General features: G+C 45.8%; 1 protein-coding gene across 9 annotated transcripts in view; it reads left to right on the top strand.

The window, feature by feature from the left end:
- Window positions 1-18745, top strand: part of fbrsl1 (fibrosin-like 1) — a 280456-nt gene that overhangs the window by 242696 nt on the left and 19015 nt on the right. For all 9 annotated transcript variants that reach the window (XM_058637274.1, XM_058637269.1, XM_058637275.1 and 6 more), the window contains one exon: window positions 4070-4118. In XM_058637274.1, the coding sequence (XP_058493257.1) occupies window positions 4070-4118 (49 nt within the window). The remainder of the gene's footprint in view (window positions 1-4069; window positions 4119-18745) is intronic.

The following is an 18745-nucleotide window of genomic DNA, read 5'->3' on the forward strand; positions in this document are numbered from 1 at the left end:
AGTTGTTTTTATTTCACAGGACAACCTTTATCAGTTACACCTACAGTGATGACTTCATTTGCATCGAGTTACCTTCTGTCACCGCCTCTAAAATTGCTTTTATATTGCGCCGCAGTGATTTCAGCAAATGTACATGAAGCCCTCTCTCATTCGGTTTGTGGCACATTATTATTAAATGTTTAAATGTCTTTTCTTCTTCTTGTCAAACAGAAATCACGTGCCAAATAATTCAAAAGCAGCCCCACAGTAAAGCCTATTAACAGCTGTTGTGATGAAATGACATGTATTTTTTTTCATTGGAGGGGGAGGGCTTTTTTTATAGCACTCACAAGTAGAGAGGAAAGAGACAGTTACCGAATTTGGTTTTTACTCAGTCTGGGTTTACCTAACCTCTGGCCACAAGGCTTCCTCCTCTTGTTTGTAGATCATTTGCTCAGCTCAGAGGAATGTCGGACATGCGATAGCAGCACTAAAATCAAAGGTAGTTGGCCGGCGCTGGGATTGTTTCATATGAAACAGTGGGATCGGTGGGTGGGGGATTGTGTGGAAAGAAATTGGTCTCTCAGCAGTCTTTACTAAATGAGGTTAACTGAATCTTGGTATTTGCTGACTTTTCTGTCTCATTGAAATCGCAGCCTTAACTGATCAATGTGTTTCATAAATGTATGCCCGAAGGTCATTCGGTTTATTATTCCAGCCTCCCTCGCCGCCTGCACCGCCTCGCTCTCTTGATCCATTGTGCAAAAATTGAACGTGGAAGCTTTTTTAACTCTAAATAAATTCAATTAAGCTCAGATTGTCTTAATTAATTAACTTGCTGTGGTGTTAAGTAGACACGATGTGGACATGGACATTTTGTAAGATCGCCCCCCCCCCCCACCGCGTGCTTCTCTGCTGTGACAGCAAATGCATTTTGCCTTGCAGTGAGTGAATGTCTCACTTATTGCTAGAAAGGCTTTTCTGCCTCTGCTCTCCCTCTGTGGCTCTGCTATTATCTAGAGATTTATGCAGCCAATAAGTCATTGGTGTTCAGGGAAGTTGGGGACTTTTTAAAACAAACAGCAGTGTAATTTGTAATTTGGCATTCCCTAAATCTGGGAATTATGGTTCTGCATGTGGCTCTTTAGGGAGTTAGCACTCAAATGGTGGGTTTACTGGCTCAGCTCCCTCCCTGGCTGCCTTCTTTTTCTTTCTCCCCCTCGTTCCTTTTACGACTGCCGAGGAAACAGGAGGATTTCACAGCTGCTGAGAGCTGGGTCCCGGCTGGGCCCTATGACCTCCTTCTTGCTTTTTCCCCCCTCCCTCAGTCTCACTCCCTTCTTTCTCCCTCTCTCCAGCAGTCTCTTTCCTCAGGGAGCTCTTGTGTGGCTCAAAGGAAGCTGAATCATAAAGCATGGCTAATGAATAGAATAGGGAAGGAAAGCTGAGGCCTGCTGACGGCCCTCCAGAGAGGAGGCCAGGCTCCTGAAGCCCCAGGCTCAAATAGCAGACGGCCCCCACAAAGGTCAGGCTTCCTGCGGCCCGCTCCAAGGGCTGTTGGCTCCTAGGCAATGTGGCTTGAATTTCCTCTATTATTTTTTTAAAATAGTTAAATTTCCCTGTTTCCTTTGGAAAATCTGGCCTTTGCTCCTCTTTTTTTTTTTCTTTGTCTCTTTCTTTCTATCCACACATATCCCCCCCCCCCCCCCCCCCCTATCTCGTCTTTCTCGGTCTGTTTTTAATGGCACCCAGGGTTGCCTCAACAAAGAGAGTGTGAAGAATTTGTTATACATGACCTCTGCACACCACAACCGCAGGCGGCTCAGACTGCCAGCAGCACAGCCCCGTGAAAAAATGTCAACTTGACCAGCAGAACCTAGAAATTCATACAAAAACAACAGCTCGCCAAAATCAGGGCTCTGCTTTGACAGGAAGTGCTTTTGTAAGCCGGCCTTGTAATTGTGGATTATCTGACTGACTCATGCAGACTTGGCAGGTGCAAAACACGCGCGTTAAAAACCTAAATATTGGTTGTTGGTGTAACTTGGAAGACGGTTGCAACATGAAACAGCTCTCTGCATACTCAGGAAGGCCAGAAAAGGAATAAGGAGATCTAGGTCAACACATGGTAAATGCAGTATTTTCTCTTCTCCTTCTCAGGAACATGTTATGTCTTCCCTGCTCTCTGGATAACCACTCTGGTCATAACAATTGTTGTAACTGTTTCAGTGAGTTATGACATGACCTGCCCCGTCTTTCTTTCTTTCTTTTTGTTGCTTCTGTGACCCCATGCCACTCTGAGCGAGTCCCTGAGCCAACCCCCGTGTCCATTTGACAAGCTTCATTTCAGCCTGAGCCCATATTTTTCTTCCGCGGCCTCCAGGGCTGCGATTCAAGCCTGAGGTTGTGCTGCCGCTGCGCCGAGGCTCGGTACTGGAGCGTTTAATGTCGTCCAAAGCTAACAAAGAGCCTGTGTTGTAGCCTGGCGCCCTGGTTCTGGGAGAGTGAAGGAGGGCAATGCACAACACTCTCCCTCCTCTATAGTCTCTTCACCTCGTCTACTGTAAGAGGAAACAGGAAACATCTCAATTCAGCTGAGTGTTTGTCCTTCTCTGAATGTTCCTGTTATCAAGATTAAACTTAAGAGGTGTTATTCACCCCCCCCCCACCCCCTCTTGCATTTGCCTCAGGTTATTGAACTTCTGTAAACACACTCGTTGACTATAGTCGTGCTATAAATACAGCAGCTTATCTTTCACACATCTGCTAAAGCAGAAGCTAAAGGCACTGAAACTAATACTCTCTCAGGTGAAGTTTTAAGGAACTGTGTTGTTGATATTATCTTACAGTTTAAGTAGGGTATTATATAGTATACTGTATTTGTTTTCAGTATTGCTATTGTTGCGTTAAGGACAGACTTCCTACACAAATCACAGGGTTGTCGCTTGCTTGTAAAGCAGAACCGAGAACATGCGACGCAGACAGACAAACGCTGTGGAGAACTGTAACAGAGAAATTGGGAGGTCTTGGAAAGAAGAGGACATCCTCAAAACACTTGTGAGGAACTAGCAGAGGTGCCAAGGACAGCCATCTGTGTTTACAGAATCGTTTGCTTTCTTTTTGGGTCTCTGTCTCTCACTCACTCTGATTCACTGTTCATTCCTTACATATGGTCCCTTTGTGCCGCGTAAAATACAAGCACGGCGGTTAAGGACACTCAGGCCCTTTGGCTGGAACATATGCTCGGCTCCTGCAGCTTTTTACAAGTCTGCACAACCCGAGCGAGGGGAGAGGCAGCAGAGGGAAATCTTGGGTTAAACAACACCTCACCATGGGCTGATATTACAGGCGGAGGAAGACATTTATTGTTAATATTATCTTCCAAGCAAGCAAGCAGGCTGTTGCTATGGTATTTTTCTTTTACTGCTTTTTGGTCGGAGTGTTAAAAATGTCATGTCTAGCCAGGAAGAATGTGTTTTTTTTGTTTTTTTTTTCTTCTTAAAATGTATGGTGTGTTTTGTACTGAGGCCAAAATCCACTTCCCTCTAAAGGAGCAAAGGAAAAACCTTACGATGTTTAGTCTACGAGTCTCCACTATCACTTCATAATCAGATGTCTTTCTTTCTCACATGTATTTGTCTCAACCATGCTCACGCTGGCGACAGACGACGGCTGATATTGTCTGTGATGAATCAATTTGTCCAATAAGAATAATTATTTAATTCAAAAACATTGCAGGTCATGTTAAATATGCTTTCTGAGCAGCAGCAGCAGCAGCAGCAGCAGCGTGTACGCAGGAGCCTTTGTGCTCTGACGCCTGCATAGCAACCTCGCTGACTTCCTCTGACTTTGACAGCATTTCTTTTGAGGCTTCTCAGGTGGCACAACAGTGCCACCTAATGTTCCTCCACTAGTAAAGATCCAGACAGGGACCATCAGGTACAGAGGGAGCTGCTAGGAAGCTGTTGATTGACTTTTAAATGCTGTGTATGGGAGCTGGACTTTACATCCAAGCTACAAGCAACGAGTGAGTGTTTTTGAGAATTTGTCACTCATCAGTCTATTAACGGCGTCTCTCTTGTTTCCCCAGGTGTCTGATGTAGGATCAGAAAAGCTCTTTTCACCCACCACACCCAAAGGTAAGCGCCTGCACTGTTTCCTCTCTCTCAGTCTTTTATTCCTCCGACCTCAAACACATAACAGCGACTGAGGTTTTTTTTTTTTTTGAGTCCAAATCGGCCGCGCTCTCTAATCCTGCAGCTCCCATTCAGATTTAAATGTCAGCAGCCATAAATAAGGTCTGGTGACTACATATGCATACATTTTTGCCCGGGTGCCCAAGTGACGTTTGTTGGACGACCCCGCCAAAGGCTTAGCCCTCCTACATATTGGTTCATTAGAGGGGATTTAGAGCCTCCATGCCACATGCTCCCACAAATGGGAACATCCCCTCAGGCAATACAAGCTCTCTGACAGCAGGCCTGGAACATAATGGATGCCAAAGGAAGGAGAGAAAGAGCTTTGTCAGCCCCCCAGACAATACAAACTCTGTGTGTGTGTGTGTTTGTGTGTATTCACATATGCACAAATGTGGAATATGAGGTTTCTGCCTCTTTCGTGTATGATTTCATGTGATTCCGTGTGCAACATGTGTCCACGCGTCGGTGCGGCGGCCGCGTGGGCACAGCCGCGCCGCCGCACCTGTGCGCTCGGCAGACGCAGTGTGCTTTCCAGGTCAGACGAGGGAGGAAGGTGTCAAGTTGTTTACGCGGGGAGGCGAGAAGGGGCCGCGAGGCGCGATCAGGCCTACTAGTGACAGACAGCAGCATGCAGACCACGTCCCCTCAGGGCAGGAACCAATAAGGACGGCTATTAACACAAGCAGAGGGAGAAGGAGGTGGGAGTGCAGAACAATGTGAAATATGGCCATGTGAGGAGGTTTCTGTCAGAGTAACGGGGGTGTGCACATGAGACTGTGCACTATAATCAGCATTTGGTTGTAATTAGGGACGGGTTTTTTTTTTTGTTTTCAAACTAAACTCGAAAGCAGCTTTTCAGACAAGCATTCTCTGGATGTTGTGTAATGAAATTGCAATTAGAAACAATGCAATTGTCAAATCACAAAATCACAGTTCTTCGACTTTTGATTGTCCGTATCTAAAGTACATACGCGTTGGAAATGATTCGGATCTCTGCGTTCTAAGTTGTTTAAACTTTTGATAGCACATCACAAACGTATTACACGCTGAATACTTCCACTAATCCTTGATAAAAAGATAAATCGCAGATATTTTTTTCCAAAAATAATTTAGGCCTAGTTAGCGTCCAAGAACACAAGCAGGAGAGAACATCGCCCAGAGTTCACGTATCAGTGTAAAACTACCTCCAGCTCCAACAAACAGTGGCTTTTTGTTAGCTTTACCTTTCCATGAGAACATCTGGTGTGAAAGCTTAAATCCGTCTGTACAGCGTACGAAGGCGTCGCTCGCTGCAGTGCAGTAGCTGTGACCGCTAAGTGCAAAAGCATGGCTGACAACACGGGAGGGAAGCCAGATCTGCGGGCTGTGTGATGTAGATGACCTGTGACCGGCTGGCAGGCTCATGGAACCGGCGTCCACAATGACAATGACTTCCAGACTTGCATGGTTTAGAAAACAACTAGACCGTGGCTGACTGCATTTGTTCTGCAGGACTACTGTAGTTGTCAGCTGTCAGGGTGAGGGTTGACTTACTCTCCTGCACGACCATACAGAACACGCTCGCGTATAAACATTGTCTGCTGTGGAGAAGTGATCGTAGAGGCTGTAACACACACACACACACACACACACACACACACACACTCGCACAGTCGCTAATGTGCATGCAGGGCTGAGGATTAGGACCCTTGGAATTACATCCAGACAATCCAATCAGACTTTTGTGATTATCGCACAGATCCACTGGATCCTGTTTGTGTAATGTAGAAGAAGGGTGCCAGGTTAGAATCCGGGGCGAAGCATCACAGCAATCATCTCCCGTTCCAGTGTTGTTGTTTTTGAGCTGTAATAGATTCGAGAGCAGGGTTTGTTTCTTGGCCTAGACTGGTTTTTGAGTGTGTGTGTGTGTGTAATACAGAGCAGCCCACAGGCTGTTTTCCTCTGGTTTAGAATGCAGCGTATGTGTCCCATTACCGGTCTAGCTCGCTGTCCTGTGGGATCAATGAAAAGCCCGCTTTCCTCTGATCACCAGGCCTGTCGAGCTGTTGGCTGCGAGACACACTGCACAGATGCTCACGCACACACATAAATACTGTATGCTGTGACGCTGTTTGGCTCGCACATTTGTCCAGAGTGTCGGTGTGTTTGTTTGTTTGTTTTTTTTCTCTCTCTTTCTTTTACATCATTTCCTCTCTGCACTCGGGAACTTTATTTTGGTGAGCGGTTACGGGTACAAACAGTTGAGGTTAAGTCCAAATTGCACACAGGCCGACAGTCTGTCACGTTAATGAAACGCTTCAGGGTTAAGAGAGGAGAAGAAAGAGCAACATTGTAATCAGGGAAGACAGAAGCCTGTAATTAGACACATACTACATGGTTTGGGGTAAAAACCCAGACACCCTTGTTGTCTTTCTCTCATACTTTTCATCATCTCTACACTGTTGACATCCTGTTATAGATGCAAGCTTAACAGCACCGATCACACTCATGAGCTGTTCTCTTTGGACGCAGCGTCCGCTTGTGTTGGTGGTTACAAGGTAGAGAGGTACAGTGAAGGGCAAGATTATCTAACGTGTATTAGGTTTTATTTATTTCCTGTCTTAAAACCTCCTGCAACTATTGATTTCTTGGAGGATGGCGTGTTTAAGTGCAGGCGCTGTGAAGACTTGCGCTCCCCTCTGGGTTACGCTTATTGAGTTGCAGGTCAGGGTTGACTGTTGTCACTCGCTTGAAGGCGAATAGGAAGTTAAATGTAGCTGCTGAGCATGCACGGGGCAACTCCACGCGTAAACACCGCGTTTCTCAGGCCGTATGACATTTCACAATGCTGTGCCTCTGGAGGCGGTGGGGAGCTATCGCTGAGCTGTTAGCCGTCAGAAATATTTGAGAGGAGCACTTTTGAATGTTGTTCTCTGGGGCTTCTGTTGTGCTAGTTGCTACCTGCTGTGGGATGAGGGTGAGCCCATGTGGTGTAACAACCAACAAACCTGGGGCGCCTTAGGATAGCAGGAGCAAGATTGGTGGAAAACCCATTTCTGAAGTGGATTTGTGCCCTTGTAATCCTGATTAATTTTGACCCGTTGTGCTCATTTTAAACAGAGCATTACAGTAAGCGCGAACACGGCGAGCTCTGGGGCGAAACCAGGAGCTTAGCGGCTTTGGGAGGCTTAGCTGCAGATGGCATTTTAAGCCGGACTTAATAAATTGTTTCCATTAAACTTACCGGCCCACACATACTGGATTAGACTGGTGGAACAAAGGAAGGAGAGAGTGTGCAGATGAAGAAGAGAAAACACGCACACGCACATGCACACACACACACGCACACTCACACACAAAACTACCATCGTGTACATCTAACTACAAACATCAGGCCCGCTGAAAGGTGCACACAGGGTTAGTGTGCCGTTCAGGGAGATTGAAGCCTTTGGACATGAATGCAAAATCCGCTCACTTTAGCTCTGCTGCTCGTCAGGGAAGTCAGAGCAATTTGCTTAATTGACATAGAAGTAAACAAACAAAAAAAAGAGATGCGTAAACCACTTAGCTTTGCAGTGGATTTAGGGGCTTATCCTCTAACTGTTTATATACAAACACATTAACAATGCTGTAATGTAAGGATTTAGGACCTTTTTTTATGGAGGCTTTTACTTTATTTTAACGTTTACTTTACTTATCCATATCTATTGTGAGAAATCAATTCCTCCTGGTTGAGCCCGTCCTCTCCCCTCCTCCACTCTGCCTCCACTATACCTCCTTCCCCCCCCCCCCCATCAGATCATGGCCGGCCTCCTAAGCTCTCATTATGTGCTACACAGTCCACGGTCTCTGTGTCGAATCGCTAATCAACCACCCTGTCCGCAGGCCGGCTCTCTCTCAATAGGTGCTGAGTGGCCTTTGTTCTGCCACTGCTGTTTGCTGCGTGTCAATAAAAGAGCTATGGCCTCCTCCGCCTCCTCCTCCTCCTCCTCCTCCTCCTCCTCCTCCTCCTCCTCCTCCTCCTCAGTTACCTGAGGGCAGCCATAGCCACATGGCAGTGCAGACCTACAGGAAAAGGAAGCACACCCACCGCCTCACCTGCTGGATTCCGAATGCCAGAGAAAGGAGGAAGGATGGGGATTGGAGCGTGAGCGGCAAGGTCAGGGGCCGGGGGAATGGAGGGCAGCGCAGGAATAGTGAAGAAAATGAGAGCGCGTGTTTGTTTGGTCCAAGCAGCTCTCTTCTGGTCCAGGTCAGCGTAATGTATCACTAACCTCGGCGGCTGGCCCGAGTGTTTGCAGCCTCTCACCTATTAAATAATGAATGGAGGTTGACCCTGTGACCAACTAATCAGCTTTTCACCACCATTGAGTCAGTGTAGAGTGGAGGTAGATGGAGAGTGTTGCTGGCTGGCCGGTCGGACTAGAGGGCAGATATGTTGCTGGGAAAACAAAGGCTGCACAGGCTTCACACAGACGGGGGGGCTTTACGCAGACAGATTAGTGAGCACTGGAACTGAAAGCAGCTCTAGCTCTGCTGCGGAATCTAAGCCTGGACTATCTCACCTTCACTACGCACTGAGATTTGTTTGTCAAAGTCCAGGCAGCTCTATAGGAAATGTTTTCTTCATCAAGAAGTCCAACGTTCTTGTGAGGCGCTCATCTGTGACAGAAGGAGCTGTAGGCGTTGGTGGTTTTGGATGCATGATAAAAAACTGTGGCTCCATCCGTCGTACCCCGTTTTCAGAGCAGAATTTATGTTTTTAAACCAAAACAGAGTCATGTTTGCTAAAGTTGAACAGTCGCTCAGCTCGTCTTTTGTGATTTATTTAAGGTACAAACTCTTTGTAAAACACGTTTTACTTCAGAGTGTGAGAACAGTATGAGGGATTAGAGGAAACCAAATAATGTGTCTGGATTCTTTATTAATCTTGGTGTTATTACTGTTCGCCGACTTGGGACATTTGGGTGATTTGTTTTTGGTGAAAAGCGGCCGTTATTAACGGTCCCTTTATTGATGGTGCTATTGCTGTTTGTGCAGCCATCCCTGTCAGAGAGATGAAAATAAATAGTGGGAGGTGGGCAGAGATAAGACATGTGTTTAATTATTAATTGAGCCATCACTGACAGAGATTGCCTTTTTTTGATTTAAAGCAGGAAGGCCTGCTTCAGGGACAGAAAAAGCAATTACAGAATTCCCAGCGTGCACCGCTGCTGCCCATCGTTTCATGATGTGCTGCAAGAGAGGAGCGAGAGGAGACAAAACACTCGCACGCACGCGTCCTGTTACACTGTGGTGTTCCATAAATTATTTTAATACCTCTTCAATATTTATACACAACCCCCTTCACGACCTGGCACCTTAAAAAGCTGACGCGGGGGGTTGTTTGGGTTTGTCTGATTGGAGACCGCACCGGTTGTTTTCAAAGACGGCCCCGTGGTCGTCAGCAGCGCAGCAATTAGCCGGCTTGTAAAGTCCTGGGTGATACGTCACGTTATCCCCGTGTGCACTCTGTGGCCCCTTTAGAGGCTCTATTATGTCCATTAGAAAAATGTCTGTTCACTGCCAACATCCCCAGTGTGCATTAAATATTAACTCTTTCAAGTATTGAATTACTGCTGCTTGCGTTTTAGTCTGGAAACAGCGGCTCGGTGTGTTTCTCCCTCTCGCCTGCGTTAGCCGTGACGTGTCGGAGCACTTGACACCTGTCACTCAGTCCTATCAGTGGCTGTCATCTGTGTCAGCGAGCCCCCGGGTGGTGATACGCTATTGTGACAGAAAGTGGGAGTCGCACTGAAAGCTGTGTGATTAGGCTCTATTGTGACACTCGCTGTTCATTGACTGAATATGGATTTAGTTTGGGCTTTTGAGAGGGGAACAAATACAAAATCACTAACGGCCATGAGGGACTTTTAGTGTTAAGTTGTCACGGCGATTGGCAGCATTTTATCTGCCCAACATTATCTTTATTTTTCGAGTGGCGATCGAGGCAAGTGGACTTTCTCCAGAAGGAGATATGAGAATAAAAGATATAATGACCTGGATGAACCTTCACAGACAGTTTCTGTTTCATTATACTGAACAGGTTGCTATATTCATTTACCATGGGGTTTTTTTTTCCAGCATTAAATCAACATGAAAGTATTTAATCACTGCATTACTGTGCGTATAGCCTGAGCCATTTGACTACACACACAGGAGACCAGTGCTTCCCTTAGAAAGTGTTTACATTTACTTAATCTGTAAAATCTGTAAGTAAGTTCTCTCATTTAGTTTAGATTTTCTATTCCTGCTGTGGTTTTTCTGAATTAACAAGACACTCCGACGCGTTCATCCCCTTCGCGAGAGCTCAGGTTAATGAAGCAAACACGTCCCGCTTGTTTAATTAAATCCAGTTTGACTTTGTTTCACGCTGGAGAGACTGGAAATGACTCACTGAGGTAAAAGATATTCACAGAGTGAACAGTGAATAGTCAAAACACGAGCACCGTCACACTGTGATGTACTTTTCTTATCTTTCTTTGAATGCAGTCCACTAGTATGTTATTATTGGTCTGCACATATTACCCCTCACCTGTTATTACACCTTGGATACAACAGCTGTTTTGCAGACTATTCCAAAAAGAGATAATTCAATAAGTGATTATTGGCAGTGCTGCTGCCTCGTCTCAGTAGCTCGCACTGTGGTCTCGTTGACTTCAAATCAACATCTCTCAGGCCGCGTGTAGGACGCTCACACTTCACCCGTGAATGAGTGAAATGAGAAGTTAGACGAGCAGCTCGACGACAATGTCAAGCATCATCGGTATGAAATTTAATAGATTTTTGTATTTTCTTTTTTTTTGTTTTTAGAGGGGTTAGAGCAAAGACTTTAGAAAGGATAACTCCAGAGAGTGAAATCTCTCATCATATCTTCTGTCTAATCTTAATCCTCCTCCTCCTCCTCCTCCTCCTCCTGTGAAGGCACAGCCAGCTGCGGCGCGGAAAGCATTTCCATTGTTTACTTGTGAGAATACATGACCGGCGTCTTATCTGCTGTCAGCTGTCAGGCCTGAAATGTAAAGCGCATCGCCGGTTATCACTCAGAGGTTTTCTTGTTTTCAGTCCTTTATTCCCAGCTCCAGTCATTCTGCCTGGAAGAGCGGGGTGTGGGGGGGGTGTTTTCTCCCCCATCACTCCCTGCGTTTGTTTGAAGATCCCAGTTTCCCCTCTATGTGCATTTTAAGCTCATCTGTGTTGAACAGTGCAGAGCCAATGTTGTTTGCAGATGAGGCTGTAACGCTCATCGACGGAGCCAGATGGTCGGCGATTGTGGCCAAACACGACACTTGGATAAAGCACAATTTTTGGCAAGGGGACAGTCGTCAGCCAAGATGGATATTACAAACATGCTTGTAATGGATTGGACATTTTGGGAAGCAGCTCACACAGGCTTATAAAGATGGGGAAACCAGCGCCAGGAGCAGAGCGGATGTAAAATGCTTCAGATTCCGTGATGGACAAGGACGGAGAATGTGCCAGAGAGGATTGTGGGAGGGGGGGCGGATAAATGCAGGAAACAAGATCCCAGATCAAACAGAAATATAAAGTATTTTCCAAATATTTCTGAATGTGTGGTCGTCTACTGTTTATTCAAATGTCAGTGTCTCTCAATGTCTTTCCAGTGGCGTAGCGTTAGCGTCCACGTGTCTATCAGTCTGGCATCATTACTGCAGCTTTGGACTATGTTTGAAGACATTTTCTCTTCAGCTATTAGCTGTAAAAAAAGCCAACACATGGTGAAAGTGGTAACCTGACACGCGCTGCAGAGAAACAGCCTGTGTTTTGTCCTGTATTTCACCGGGTGTGAGCGCCATTAATCGCCCCGGTGTTTGTTAACAGACAGGCAGTCATTTTCTGAGACACAAGGGCCTGCATTTGGCACTTTTAGAGTGTGTGTTTTTTGTTTTTTTAAGCAGCACATGCACAAATTTGTCTCCTCCAATATTCAAGTGGTCATCTGTTTTGCCGTTGTTTTTGGCTTTTGGTGAATTCCCTGCACTGGGCCCTGGTCATGGGGCCCCTAATGGCCTCTGACTGACTGTAATACCCCATTCAGCAGAGCACGGGCTTCAACCTCCCTGGTTGTTGGGTTAGTGCTGCTGTGTTGAGATGTGAGCAGCAGGACTGGGAATTCACTGCTGTTTGCTTTGGGACGGAGCGAGGGAGACCGCTCCAAAGCCACATGACCCATGGAGGAGTGCGCACAGAGCTCCAGCAGCACGATTCATTAAGACCACGACTGATAAATACATGTGCTTGTTGATATTTTTCCTGGATAAGAGAAAATATCTCTGTTCTGAGTTAAAATTGTTAACCCTAAACATTTATTGACTTACGGTCTGTTTACCCACTTTGTTTGTGTTTGAATTGCAGAGCACTTGTATATATTTTACATAAATTAACCAATAGTACAAATTAGGGCTGAACAATTAATCGAAATTTTATCGAAATCGCAATATGGTCTACTGCAGTTTTCAAATCGCACAAGGTGCAATATGTGTTGAAATATAATTTTTGATGAATTATTGTCTTTATCTATACAAATCTTATTCTACAGACCGAAGAGAACATCTTTGTGCCTCACACATCTGCAAAAATATCACACAGTTTTCAAATCAAAATGATAATAATGATGTAAAAATGCAATTCCTGTCAAAATAATTGCATTCAAAAATCGTTCAAATGATCATGGATGATTTAAACATGTCAAGACATGTGTTCATAGTTTAATACTCACAATGTGACTCATTATTAGTCTTATTAGTTTTGGATGTCGCATTATTTAATGTAAAAAAAACAAAAACACCAGTCACCTTTCGCCTTTAAAATGATAATCACTGATATCGACGATGAAAAGACCCCATCTGTTGTAGCCTAATGGTCAGGAATTGCGACGGAATCATGTCTGTCTGTTTTTTGGAAAAGATCAATATACAGCTACGTCTACAATCATGGAAACAGGTATTGGCTCATCAGCGGTTAAGTGCGGGGCAAGTGCTGAAGAGCACAGGCCTCCTTATCTGCTGCGGCACACTGTATTACTGAGCTGGCTCGGCGTAGCACTGACCTAATCCGGGTAGCAGGTGCTGCTGGAGCTGAGGTAGGGTGGACATGTTTTTCAGGGCGGACGAGCCATCTGGGTCTTGTTGCTTTATGGCGCTTAAAACACACTCTCAAGTGTGACACTCCCAGCACTTACTTTTTAGCTGCACACAATAATCCAAGCGCTGGCTGCTAAAGGGAAAGAGGAGGCTATCAGGAGAATTTACAGGGTTTGATGTGGTGTGCAGCCTCCGCTTCAACATGGACTCATGGAGGAAACAGCCAGACACACTTGCCGATGTGATTTAGATTCTTCTCCTTCTTCCATTGTTGTTGTTTTTTTGTCATCTGTAGTCTGAAATATGTCGAGCAGAGAGAAGATATTTGTATTGTTTTGTTTCTCTTTTTTTTGTGCCAGCCCGGCTTGCTTGACAGTTTTCTGGAGCCTTGAATTATTGTTGTTGTGGTTTGTTTTGTTTTTTTTTTCCCCTCGGCGTAGTCTGTTTCATCTCGCAAGCGATTTGGCTCATTTCGGAGAACAATTTAGTTTCACCATGCTTTCCTCTCTGTCCTCGCAGACTTACTCACATTCACACGTTTCCCCAAACCGACGCAGCGCCTTCACACTCCAAACAAATCAATCCTTCACTTGCCACACTTGGAGCGCCGTGGTGAATTGCTGAAAACGTGCAGACTGTTTTTCTGGGGGGTTTTGTCGACTAAGGCTCAACGAAGCAAGACCCACTTTTTCCTACATCTGTGGGTGGTTTAGTGCTTCTATATGTGTGGCAAAGGCTTAGAGGAGAGGGAAGCAGACAATGGTGTGTGTGTGTGTGTGTGTGTGTGTGTGTGTGTGCGTGCCCCCACTACAGGTCAGGATCTAGGCCTTGTCTCCATTAGTTTACCTGACACAACTCCCTGCCCTCTGCTCTTTCTCTCCCCTCTCCTCGGCCTTATTAACTAACCTCTCTCTCCCAATTTCTCCTCCAGACTGGGTCACTTTATCCCCCTCTGTTTGTGTCGTGATCCCTCTCTGTCTAATCAAGAATGATGAATGGGGTACAAGGAAGGACAGTGAATGTAAACGAACCTGATACACCCTCTAATTGTCACTCTTTTCCTGTGCTGGGTGAGGATGTGGTGGTTCGGGAGAGGGAGCGGAGTGATTTTGACAAGGCTTTTGTGCGTGTTTGTTTAACTAAGCTCTTTGTGAGAGCTATTTCAAACATCTCCACCTTGGTCTAAGTGTGTTATCAGCCTTGACATGTAATTTACCTCCCACCCCACTTTTTTAAGTCTTCGTTCAGACACCGCAGGCTCATGCTGCTGTGGAAAAAAAAAAGGCTTGTAGCTCATAAAAACGCCGCTCCTTTGGCACTTAGCCACCTGAAGGGGAAAATGGCAGCTCGTGTCGAGTCTTCAACAGCTGCCGGGTCTCCATCTGTAGGCCTAATTATCCGGCAACACCCCAGGAGCAGCTCAGCAGCAGGATCCTCCTATAGAAGAGGCATCGATTACAGTGGGTCTATACTGGACAGTGTGTTTTCCTGGGGGGCCGACAGAAATGAGAAACTTAACCCGAGGCACTTGAGCGCACACTGGGGTGCTATCTTTGGACAAATAGTCCACTAAGATCTTACTGTTACACACAGACAACTTTCCCTCTGAGGGACATTTCACAGCCACTGTAGATCATGTTGAAATGTTCTGCAGGTTTACACCGGTTATGTAAAAATGTTCAACAACAAAGTCAAGATTTTATTTAGTGAAATAATCACAAATAGTTTTTTTGTTTCCCTGTTTTATATTCATGTAAATGAAATGTATCTTCACGTTTTGCGAACTTGTAATTATACAAGTTCGTTCAAATACCATTGGTCCAAAATCGTCCAAAAATGACTTCCTGTTGGGTTTGGGTCGTGGTCATAATGTCATTTTTTCTTCATCTCCACCTTCTACACATGTGTACCGATTTTCGTGCATGTACGTTAATTGGGGTGAATTTGGACAGGGGACGGCGCACTTATTGGCCCCTCCCACATCACATTTTTGACGTACATTCCCCGAATTTTTTCAGACGTAAATTTACACCATGTCTGATGCAGTTGCAAAAAAGTCTTAAAAATGTGATGTTTGAAAAGTTGAAGTAGGTAAAGTATTTTATTTTGATATTTGCTAATGTGGTATTTGGTAAGGATAATTATTTTTAGTGTAGTCTTTGTTCTGCACCGTGCAGTGACATACCTGTGGCGTGTTGTAATGTAAGCGAGTGTGCACCGACATGAGAAGTATTCCCGAGCTTTGATCCGCGCCGCGAGGATCAGCGGTCGTTGCGTGTTACAACACGATGCCTCCAAACATGACAAGAAGAAGAAATGTGGTGAAGAGATGTTTGTTTTCAGCTGACTCGGCCACAGCACTCTTAGCTGTCAGATGCTATGACTGTATATGATATCGGTAATGTGGCTGCTATGTCTGCATTAAGCAGGTGTGTAGATCAAGCCGCGGTTGAAACTGCCGCTTGACATCTCGAGCGTGTCGTCAAACCTCGCTACATCTGCAAAACACTTATAGAAATACGATATGTCTGCGAAGCTGTTTGTCCGACTGCTTATATGGCGCTAAACTGCAGCGGCTGCATGTGTCAAAACAGCGAATGAGCTATGGTGAATGGTTAGGAGCTGTCAGCTTCCAATTGTTGCTTTGCTTTCAGAGTGGGAAGTGAAAATGGAGATGGTGGAGGAGGAAAAGAAAAACATGCAGGCTCTTTCAGCCCACTGTCATGCCACTTCGGATTTGTTGAAGGATTTTCACTCAGCCATTTCCCTTCCTTTGAGCAGTAATCAGTACGCCACTGAAAGATAATATTATATCCACTTAAAGGCATGTGGGCTTGTTGCATGTTCATACATGAGATCTGTTTACATTGCTGTGCACTCGCCCCTTCTGTTTCTGCTTGGACTTGACGCGCTCTGGCAAACGCCGCCTGCCTTTGTATCTTTTATTCGTCATTCTTTCTCAATCTCTCTTTTCTCTCCCACCTCCTTTCCCTTCATACTCTCTGTGGATTGTCGGCCAGCTGGTGGGCTAAAAGAGGATGATTTCCTGTGGGGCACCAAAGTGATACTGTTCAGGCATTATGCAAGCTAAAGTAAAGCTGACACGCTGCTCAAGAACTACAGCCCACACTGTGTTCCATGGCAGCCCATGGAGAGACACTGAAAAGGTCTTGAAGGTATGAGAGATGTGGGGAGGCTGCGGCTGTCCACTTACCACTGTGCTGTGATGTGGAACGCAGGAGTTAAGTCTTTTATTAGAAGTGGCAGGCGTTGTCTCCAGTCACCTTGATAATTGCAGCAACACGTCCGCCGCCGTAATCAGTTGAGACAGCTGCCACTGCGGCGCGCGGGTCCATAAGGTGGGCGTGTCACGCTAATTAATGAAACGATAAGGCGAGTGCTCGGCAGCGGTGCACAAATAATTCCTGCAGCCTCTCGTTCTTTTCAGCACAAAATCCATCTTTGAAATTCGCCCACGCCCCCTCCTTCCTGTCGGCTGTCTGTCCACAGTGGCCTCAGGGCGAGAGGGGTCACCCGGGTCAGTGACAGTGAAAGGGGTCAAATTCCAGGCTGGCAGGGTGGGCCGTGTCAGAGGAACCATTAGACTTGATCTTTTCTGTTGAAAGTTTCACGATGCCCCCCCCCCCCCTTTTTTTATTTGGGAGAGCCCAGTGGCACTGACCTCAGACGACCTGGTTGTGTTCATAAGAGTCTGAGAGTGATGGCTGTCCCACGGAGCAGCTCTGCAGGGGGACGGGCCTGGACGGAGATTCAGGTTGGAACAGGGACGTGCGAGTGTTGAAGAGACTTGTCTGGATATAAGGACGTGATAGGATTTGGAAAGAAATGGACGTTGTCCTCCAGTTGCAAAACAAACTCTCTTGTGGAGCCCCGAGATTCGCAATTTGGCCAGCGCCACGTCAGTTTTTGAAAGCAGAAATATACAGTATGTCACCTGCTAACAAGCAATGATTGGACAATCCCAGCTGGGAACTTCATTTACAACAAAAAGTAGTCCCTTTTAATCCCATAGAGCTCTGTTCTTTCTTCTTCTTCTTTTTGCAGCCAGCGTTATCACCTCCCGCTGGCCGACTCTCACCGCCTCCAAGGCCACGTTGATTTTTACAATCAACCTCAAGGCCACTGTCTTCCTCTCTCCCCGCCTCACTTCCCAGCCCTTCTCTCTCATCCACAACACTGTCACATGTGCCATGAGAGGTGAACAGCATATGTGTCCTGCACCATATGGCTGGAGTTTGAATTGGGATCTGATATGCACAGGAAAAACTGACTCATCCCGCAGCTCGAGCTGCCAGCTCTCTGAAATGAACATTAGGTTCTCAATTTATGCCTGGGCTCTGACTGTAAATGTGTTACAGCTTAACACCCTTCCTCGTTTTCTGCTGCCATCCACTCCTTTTGTCTGGTGCAGCGTAGAGACAGAAAGAATTAATTGGAACATGCCAGCTGTCCCCACTCTTGAGCTATCTCAGCCAGCTCCTCGTCCACTCCCCCATTAACATCACAAAGTGATTTGCAAAAATGCCGCCTTGGCTCCCCTCGTTACCAGCTTGGAGATGCTTGAGGCAGATTAAATACTGTGAGGCAAAGCAAGCCATTTACAAAATTCTCCTATGATTTTATTATTACCGCAATGATTCAACAATGCTCAGTCTTTTTTCTTCCTCTCGTGCAAAATCAGTTTTTGTTGAAAGCGCCCCAACTTTTTTTATGACCTCATGGCAATGAAGTGTTGATTGGCAAGAGTGTGGTTTCCTGCCTTCTGCTAGTATCTGTTATAGCCATCTTTCGCAGTCACTCACTCGTGAGCTAAGCCTTGGCTCTGTGCAGATTGCCTGTCTCGAGAGGTACAAAAACCAAATCATTGTGAGCTCAGCCATCAAGTGCAGCAGAATATTCTGTCAACCAGAGCCAGCAGGAGATGGAACAAGGCGGCGTGCTGTCTCACATACCTTCTGCATCCTCTCAGAAGATATATACCATTTGATTTATACTGTATATCTATCTGCCTAGGTCCTTATTTTATCAGCGCCTTGACTGTTTTGGCAAAGCCGTGAAGGAAGTGAACCGCAGTGTTTGCCTAGTAAATGAGAACACCCAGTGGCTTAAAGCTTCTCTTAGCACTGGGAGAATTTGCATTCCCTCTTATCTAATCTGAAAAAGCTTTTTGCATACAAGTTGAGTTTCCCTGGCGGTTGTATATACTGGCGTCGGCCTCAGCTCCGAGCGGGTAATTTATGGAACGCGTTATTTTGCATGCGCGCCATTTGTTCGAGGCCAGATGAGAATGTTCTCTAGGGCTCTTGTCTCATTCATGAGTTCATTGGGTCTATTTGCAGGTGGCCAGGTGTGTGTTTAAAATAAAGTGGTTTGGATTTTTTAAGGCCACAGTTTTGCATCTCAAAGCTTCAGAGGAGTGCAGTG

This window comes from Solea solea, chromosome 8 (assembly GCF_958295425.1).
Source record: "Solea solea chromosome 8, fSolSol10.1, whole genome shotgun sequence".
Lineage (NCBI taxonomy): Eukaryota > Metazoa > Chordata > Actinopteri > Pleuronectiformes > Soleidae > Solea > Solea solea.